An 8602-nucleotide genomic window follows, 5' to 3' on the forward strand; every position below is an offset into this window, starting at 1 on the left:
CATGTCAGTGTCTCATAAGAGGACTATTGATCAAAGGCATGAGGAGAAGCAGCCTACTCCTGTCAGCAAGACATCATAGCACGTCAGCTGCTCGGAGTCATAACTAAAACACAATAATCATCAGGCTCTATAAAACAGCGGGTGCTGGCCTTGGAGTCAGGACATGTGCTGGAAGGTAAGAAAAACAGCGGACTGAATTTACCGCCCAATTAAGTGGCTCAGTAAGCAGGCAAGCACTGTGCAAGGGGGAGAAATAGTCCTCAAGGACAAGAGTTGCCCACATCTGCAAAACACCTTGTCAATAACACCCTACCGCTCTCTCCCTCTCTCTCTCTCTCTCTCTCACACACACACACACAAGCTTGCATAATTCCTACCCAGTGATCTGAAGCCCATTCCAGGGGGTAGTTCTTTTCTCTGTAGTTTCTGGCCAGTTAATGGCTGCTGTAGCCTCTATGATCTATTAAGGCACTTCCAAGGAAGCAACTCACTTTGAGACACATCTGGTCCTCATCCAGACACATTTCCAGTGCCAAAGTTCATGTTTCTTAATAGTTATTTTAAATGATTCATGCACACTCAGTATCAGGCTAAGCTACAGTGGAATTGATCAATGGTTCCTGGTTTAGCAGAGAAATAATAGACCAGCTGAAATTAGTGTTCGGCAGTCATTTGACCAATTCATTTGTAAGTTTTCCATATCAAGGCATTGAAATGCTGATTTAGAGTAATATATTCAACATCCAAATTAGCATAATGTTATTGATTCACATCGACGTAGCTTCATATTATTATTCTGACAGCCCAATACATTTGAAACACGTGGTGTTTCAGCAATTGGTTGACAAATAATTACTGGGTGTTGATCGCCCTCTATGGGAACTGACAAGAAAGTGCACTTTAGAAATTAAGTCATTCCTCGACATAACCTTGACCTGTAATGCTTCGAGGGAAATCGATTTTATAATTCCTCTTAATGGACTATAACCAGGTCCATTGTGGGAATTGACAGAGGATATCTCTGTAATGAAACATGTGAATAAATAACAGATATACGTGAGAGATAAGATGAGTTAAAATACATTATTTCATTTACGGCATTATAATTTTCATTGTAAAAATGAAAATAACCAGTCATTGGAAGCTAGACAAAGCATGGAATTTTCAGGGCGTGCAGAATGTTCAGCGCTTACTCCTTTACTTTCTCACGGTATGTGGGAAAATGCGCATTGGCTTTCGCGGATTGGCTTTTGCGCACGCCTAGGCACAGTGCTTCTTATGCAAAGTAAACAAGTCACGAGACCGCACGAGCTCAAGAACCCTATCGCAACAGTGACGTTGAGATGACAGAGCGGCTGAAAACAGGCCAATCGTGCCCGCTTATTGGCTGCCCGTACGGATACATTCTCACCTGATTGGCTGAGAAGGTGAAACGGTGTTGTCGATGTACAGTACAACGCTAGACAACAACAATGCCAAGGCTGACATGAGATCATTTTCGCGGTAGCACGACAATTGATAGTGCGAATTAGCGCTAGTGATCGATTTTATTGCGAAGACAATCATTTAAAGTCGATGTTACTTGCAAGGGCCAATCCAGGACGTAATCATGCGTGTTTATTTGGTTTACTTAACCCAAAACGAGATTTAAAGCAATTAGCTATCGTCGCTACTATTGTTGTTGATTGCTGGGTGTGTCAGTTACCATGAGGCAGTCAATATCGATCTTGACTTGGAGAAATAATTTAAGATAGACAAGAAGAGGGGACGTTGAACAACATTGACTCAACGACCTGGGGTTACAACACCTTCAGTCTATTGTCCAGGATTTTATCCGGACTCAGAGGTATGTTTGATGGAGCGAACTAGCAATACTCAATATGAAGCTAGCTTTAAATAACTAGCGGCCGTATGGCTTTTTCATTATCGTTTACAGTCTCCTTCACTTTAAGAAATATACTTATTTTAGTTGAATTGTCTCGTGCATAAGCTATACATTATACATATGTTATTTAGCTAGTGTTAATACTAACGTTGCTGTTTCTAACTTACTGATATTCTGCCAACCATCAACACAATGTTGATTTTCCTTCATCATCTGAATTGACCCAGCAAGGTTTCACCATGGAAAAAAATACTGGTTCCAGCGCTGACCCGGCATATCTGGATGAGAGAGTGCTTCCTGCAGAAACAGAGATGGATAAAGAGACTGATCTGAATTTCCCTCAATATAGCCCACCAAACACCTCAAAATCAGGTGAGGTTCTCCGCCACTGCAACCACCCAGGCAACTCTTCAGAGTAAATTACACAATACACTAAGCTCAGAGAGGAGCAGTAGGTTAAACTCTATCTTAAGTGTGAAGTGACCCCTCAAGTTGTCAATGGACTCCATAATAGAGTGTCAACTCTGTGTCCTTTCTCTGTCCCTGTTCCTGCCCTTCCTTGTTTCCACCTGGCTGTGATGCAGTGGGGGGTCGTGTGCGGCTGTACTCCGAGTCTCAGGTGTACACCATCAGCCGATGCGAGGAGTGGGAGCCTGCTGACGGGGGTCAGACTGCAGAGGAGGGCATGGGGGATGGGGCTCCGTTCCGCGGGAGGTCCCAGTCAGCACCCGCCGCCCTCTGGGCAGCCAAACGCTACGGCCGCCAGCTCCGCCGGATGAGCGACGAGTTTGACACCTGGCTCGACAGAGGGGTGAGCAGGGTGTGTGTGTGTGTGTGTAAGGGGAGGGCAGCACAGGTTGGGTAATAGAGTGTGAGCTTAGGTGATGTTGTGTTGTGTGTGTGTGTGTGTGTGTGTGTGTGGGGTGCACAGAAATAGGGGGTTGTAAACAGAGTGGGAGCTTAAACAATAGTGGTGTGTGTGTGGGCAGGACTAAATGGGGTTATGAAGAGTGAGCTGAAATTATGGTGGTGTGTATGTGAATGTGTGTGTGTGTGTGTGTTGTAAGATGAAGATGATGAAGATGCGTCAGGGAAGGAGTGTTGAGGGGAACAAATAGTTGTGGGTAGATGAGCTGGGTGTGGGAGAGCGAGAGGTAAACAGGAAGTAGATTAGAACAGTCACAGGTCATGTACCCGTGAGACTGTGTGAATGTTCTTGCAACAAGCACAAAACACCAGCACACATTAGGCTTCAACCACTTCCTTTCTCACTTCTTCTCGTGATGTGAAAACGTTCTTCCCCTTTCTGTCTGTTCTCAACCCCTCACCCCTTTTTTTTTTGCCCTGTCTCTCTCAACCTTTATTCTTGCCACTTTTGTTTTTTTCTCCCCTCAATCTTTTTCCTTACTTGCTAACTCGACCTTTCTTCTTGCCCGTCTCTCCCTCTGTCCAGGAACAGAAGAGGGTGCCGGTGTCTAGCACCCAGGGACAGGGGTTGCGTGGATGGTTCTCCTTCCTCTGGAGCCAGAGAGAGGAGGAGGGCAGAGAGGAGGAGGGCAGAGAGTGAAGTAAGGGGAAGCCCTCACACCCTTGCTCTATCATGCTGGGAGGGAGTGCACTATCTTTAACCAATTTGTCCCTTTGTAACGACTGAGCCATTCACACGGATTCATATACGGCCACAATCTTCCTACCTGCGTAGAACACACCCCTGGATGGTTTGGAGCCAGGCTGAAATTGAGTTGAGTCCGAAGACAAGAGGAAACATTAATGTCTTGCAATAATTGGTGAATAGGTGTATTTTACAAACCGATAACTGTTAGTTCAATTTGACAATCTCCAAAGTGACAATCGCTCTCACACAAATAGATGGCACTTCACAGATATTTAAGATTATTTATCAATATTTACAATTTAAAATATAAAATATTTGTATTATAAGTGTTATTTTGTTCAATGTCCTTTTCTAGTATAAAGTATAGATATGAATTGCTTAATGTGTACGTACAATCAAAAGGTTAGAAAATATGCTGACAAAATCCAAATAACTGTTGAAACCAACAGGCCACGTGGAGCTGGGCTGTCAGCTCTGCTCAGTGAGAACTGATTCTTCAGAGGATACTGATGAGAATGGAACATTGTGTTCCGTAGTCACTCCTTACCTGGCTCAGGATTTTAGTTTGCTCTTGCCGTCGTGAATTACCTGTAGTTGGACTTAACCTGTGCGTATGTATGCCCGCTTTGAATGCCAACGGAGACTGCCTGACGCGTTCCGCCTGCGCACCCAGTCTGGAATGCCTCCTTCGTGTACATTTACATTATTTAAATATTTATGGTAAAAAAAAATAATACATTCATGTTATTGCTGTTTGTTTTAATTGTTTACATTTCATGTGTGTACATTGGTGGGAGACTGCTGTTGTACAGGATTCCTGTAGACACCCGCGTGTGTAATGTTGTCACGTGAAGCCCCTTCACTTTGCCTTCTGTGCATAACTTACTTACCTTACACACAGACTGTGCCTGCAAAACTACTGACGAAGGCCTTCTAGTTAGGGTAAGGCTGAGATATGGCCTCAAGTCCACTGCTAGATGGGCTATGACTCACCTGCCACCTGAGATGAGGAAAGGGCTTCTCGAGGTAGTCTTTCAGCGATAAGCCGTACTGCTGATGTTCTACTTGAAATGAACGTGTACCTGAAATATTTGAGATGCTAGTTTTTACCACTCTTTGTAGACATTTGGAATTTCATATGTAACGGATAACATGTTTTTACTCATTTTTATGTTTTTACTCATTTTTTTTATGAAAATATTGATCTGTGTTTGTATTTCTTTTATACCATTTTGGTCAAATAAATGAATTTCATGAACTGCAGGAAATCTGAGCTGTATTTATTTTCTAACTTAGTCTTCAGTCTAAACCTAAAGTCTTCAGTCTAATTCCCTAAAACCGCATTCAAGGGATAAATAAATGAGAAATAAGCTAGTTATATTTTGTAAATTACTAATATTAATCAGTAGTTTCAGTCCTTAGTCAAAGTATTTTATTACCATGTTAATTACCACTGAATGACAATAGTTCAATGACAGACAGCAGCAACCAGCCCAGCTGATTCTGGTCCACAACAAGGCATGACCCGTTTCAATCAGCACCACATCTAACCCAGGCTGGTACCTAGCTTCAGACGACGCCTCTGTTCTTACTTAAGGGGTGGTCCCTGAGGTTCTAGGCCACAGATGATGGGTCTCTCTTACAGAACCTCCAGCCGCAGTCCAGGCTGCTGAGTCGCAGCATGTCTCGTGGGCTCAACTCAAAGTCAAACACGCGTGCGTTCTCCTGCACCCGCTGGGCCTCCCGCGACCTCGGCAGCACGGACACGCCCTGTTGGAGGGCCCACCTGAGTAGCACCTGAGTGGGTGTGCGCCCACACGCGGTCGCCACAGCACGCACCTCTGGCTCCTTCAACAGAGCTCCTTTACCTAAAGACGAGTAGGCCTGGAAACACACACCACCCTCTCTGCACATCACTCTAAGCTCGCGCTGGCTCAGTTTGGGGTGGAACTCCGCTTGTAATACAGCGGGGGTCACGCGGCAGTTCCCCAGAAGCTCGCTAAGATGCGACGGTGTATAGTTTGAGATACCTATCGCCCGGAATTTTCCGCTAGCGTACAGGTCCTCCAAGATGGTCCAGCTCTGCGCACGGTTGCTGGCGTTTCGTGTGTCGCCCGCGTCCAAGCCCCCGGTGCCCGGCCAGTGAAGGAGAAAGAGGTCGATGGGGCCGCAACCCAGCTGGTCCAGACTCCTCAGGCATCCGTCGAGCGCACGGGGACCATGGTCTGCCGGGTCCAGCTTGCTTATGATGAACACATCATCCCTAGTGAGACCGTGTTGTGGCAGGAGTTCCCTGAGCGCTCGGCCCATGTCTGCCTCGTTGCCATAGACTGCAGCCGTGTCAAAAGTGCGGTACCCTGCACCTAATGCCGCGTTCACTGCCGCGTGCAGCTCCTCCCCGTTGAGGTGGTAGGTACCCAAACCCAAGAGTGGCATATGCACGCCACAGTTTAGCTGAACACAGTCCTGCAGAGAGGGCATGGCGAGGAACATCGAAAATGGCTGGACAACCTAACAAGACAAGATAAACAAAATGTTATGCGTTTCAAAAGGTTCCATGCATGGAAACCTTCTAGTATAACTTAAACAGCCAAACTCATGTAACCAAGTGGGTATATCAAACATGCACGAAGTCCACGTGCATAACTGTTATCATAGCTAATCACTTTTCCTGCTGTGTGTCATTTAAGGAAATACGTGGATTGGCATGATCAAAAGTTACATTAGATTAGATTCGCTAAAATGGTGGAACATACCGTTTGTATAAAACTTTTCAATTTCCCCGCGAAGTTGACGTTTTCAAATAACTGTCACATGGGATGGGCGTTGGTTCACAAGAGGTTAAAAACAATTTTCTTTTGTTGTTTGGTGGTGCTGTACCTTGCTAGTGGCCACTGTATAGCGCCGCCTTGTACACGGGAGTGTAATATTCATTCTACACAGATGTATTTCTAATCCCTGCTGTATCTTCGCTGAATGACGAGAGGAACTATTATTTTCTCTAGGAAGGCTAATCTATTCCTGTTTACACACGAACCTTGTGGAAACTAATTTGAAATGGCACCAATACCTTTTTACCTTTACCTTTAGGCATCATACAGTATCCTTTGATTAATGACAGCGGATCATCTGTTGTAGCTATGCTTATATCTAACTTATTTTTCTACACATTTTTATAGAAGTGTTTTCACTTGACAGTTCCTGCAGAGTTCCTCCCACCTTGCTCTCTCTATCTCTCATTCAACTCCTTAATGTGACAGTGAGGCAGACATGTAATGTCTATGACCCCCCTATTTAAAAGATTTAGGAATGTCCGACACACAATAGTTCATGGACGCTCTGTGACCAGAGATATATACTGTACATAATTAAATGGCAAGAACAAAGAAACCACATGTAGTTCAGCTGTAGTTTTTTCACCAATGGACATGCACTGTCTGTCTTAAAAGGAGGACAGGGGTATTTCAGTAAAAGATATATCAAAAGTCGTAGTTTTAAACCATGCAAGGACATGTTGCAGTGCATGGCTTGTAAAATGTGACCATGAGAACTGGTGAGGAGAACAGAAAATGTCCCAGTCACATTATCACTCACACATAAGATGCATTTTAAAGAGACACAGAAAAGGACAGTGCAGAGAGAAGTCCTTTACTTCAGAAGTCAGTTTGAAAGTTACATCCACTGCACATACAAATGAAGTCATGACCCGTATTGCTAAAATCCCCCCACCCCATCTCATTTCAGCATATCTGTCGGTGATATATTCTTACTTACATTTCTATATGAAATCACCATTTGAACCAATAATAATATCAATGACAAAATATTAAATTACAGGGAAGGTTTCGTTAATGCACCATTAATGTTTTCATATACATCAGGATTACTATCGTTACCGTCATCACCATGGTTACTGTCCTATTCCCCTGTGTAGTCGCCAGACATCTCTCACCGGCTCAGTGGAGTAGTCAAATACATGTAGAGCCAGCTCAGGTTGGTGTGTTTCATGAGTGTGTGTGTGTGTTGAAGTGTGTATGTTTGCATCAGAGCCAGTTCAAGTGTGCATGTTTGCATCAGAGCCAGTTCAAGTTGGAGTGTTTCATGAGTGTGTGTGTGTGTGTGTGTGTGTGTGTTGAAGTGTGTGTTGAAGTGTGTATGTTTGCATCAGAGCCAGTTCAAGTTGGAGTGTTTCACGAGTGTGTGTGTTTAAGTGTGCATGTTTGCATCAGAGCTTTGTGATCATGTGAGTGTCACTGAGTGTTTATTTTTCGCTTTTTTGTTTGTTTTTTACCCCCCACCACCCCCACCCCCACATCAGGGTCAGATTTGGGTCAGATTCCGCATGGCTCAGGGTTTGGCCTGGTGCCCCCCCCCCCCCAGGGTCAGATTTGGGTCAGATTCGGCATGGCTCAGGGTTTGGCCTGGCGTAGGTGCTCTAGGACGCGTTGGTGGTGCTGGGATCATGCGGAGTGTGTGTGAGTGTGTGTGAGTGTGCGTGTGTGTGGTGCTCCTGCAGGTTCTTGCGGTTGAGGCTGGCCTCCTGCATCAGCTGCAGCCTGCGGTCGCTCTCCTGCTCCAGACGCCGCCAGAGCTCCTGACGCTCTCGCTCACGCCGCTGCTCCCTGCACACACGGATGGACATTCACACACATACACACACATACACACACACACACACACACACACATACACGTACACAGACGCGCACACACACGTACACAGACGCACACACACACACACACACGTACACAGACGCACACACACGTTCACAGACGCACACACACACATATGCGCACACACACACACACACACACACACACACAGACACATGTTCACACATGCATACGCGCACATACAATGCATGTACACACATACGCACACACGAACGCACACACACACACACACACACACACACACACACACACACACACATATACACACCATAAATTAATAACTTAGAAATTCCTCCAAAACTTCAAAAGGACAGGAACTAGATCAAACAAAGACTGAACATATACAGGCATGAACCACACACACAAATACTCCAGACACACTCACTTCTGTTTCTCTAGTTTGTAGGAGGATGTGAGGTCATCAAACAG

At 45.1% G+C, this 8602-nt stretch overlaps 3 protein-coding genes across 5 annotated transcripts in view; 1 reads left to right on the forward strand and 2 right to left on the reverse strand.

The window, feature by feature from the left end:
* Positions 1-1424: 1424 nt before the first annotated feature.
* On the forward strand, positions 1425-4763 carry bada (BCL2 associated agonist of cell death a). 3 transcript variants are annotated; one of them, XM_031572243.2, is made up of 4 exons: positions 1425-1846; positions 2113-2257; positions 2470-2705; positions 3339-4763. In XM_031572243.2, exons 2-4 carry the CDS (start codon positions 2125-2127, stop codon positions 3450-3452), a joined length of 483 nt encoding a protein of 160 aa, XP_031428103.1. In that variant the 5' UTR covers positions 1425-1846; positions 2113-2124; the 3' UTR covers positions 3453-4763. The 3 variants fall into 3 exon arrangements, with proteins under 3 accessions (XP_031428103.1, XP_012695595.2, XP_031428104.1); XM_012840141.3 differs by having other exon boundaries at positions 2470-2696; XM_031572244.2 differs by having other exon boundaries at positions 2117-2257.
* A 154-nt stretch (positions 4764-4917) lies between these two features.
* Positions 4918-6352, reverse strand: zgc:110782 (uncharacterized protein LOC541358 homolog). Its single transcript, XM_012840139.3, has 2 exons — positions 6257-6352; positions 4918-6011 (listed from the first exon to the last, which is right to left on the reverse strand). Exon 2 carries the CDS (start codon positions 5991-5993, stop codon positions 5115-5117), a length of 879 nt encoding a protein of 292 aa, XP_012695593.2. The 5' UTR covers positions 5994-6011; positions 6257-6352; the 3' UTR covers positions 4918-5114.
* A 780-nt stretch (positions 6353-7132) lies between these two features.
* Positions 7133-8602, reverse strand: part of LOC105911342 (serine/threonine-protein phosphatase 2A 56 kDa regulatory subunit beta isoform-like) — a 27543-nt gene continuing 26073 nt past the window's right edge. The window contains exons 13-14 of the mRNA XM_031572242.2: positions 8559-8602; positions 7133-8122 (exon numbers count right to left, since the gene is read on the reverse strand). The exon at positions 8559-8602 is cut by the window's right edge and continues 58 nt beyond it. Of these exons, the coding sequence (XP_031428102.1) occupies positions 7936-8122; positions 8559-8602 (231 nt within the window). The 3' untranslated portion in view covers positions 7133-7935. The remainder of the gene's footprint in view (positions 8123-8558) is intronic.

This window comes from Clupea harengus, chromosome 8, assembly GCF_900700415.2.
Source record: "Clupea harengus chromosome 8, Ch_v2.0.2, whole genome shotgun sequence".
Taxonomy (NCBI): Eukaryota; Metazoa; Chordata; class Actinopteri; order Clupeiformes; family Clupeidae; genus Clupea; species Clupea harengus.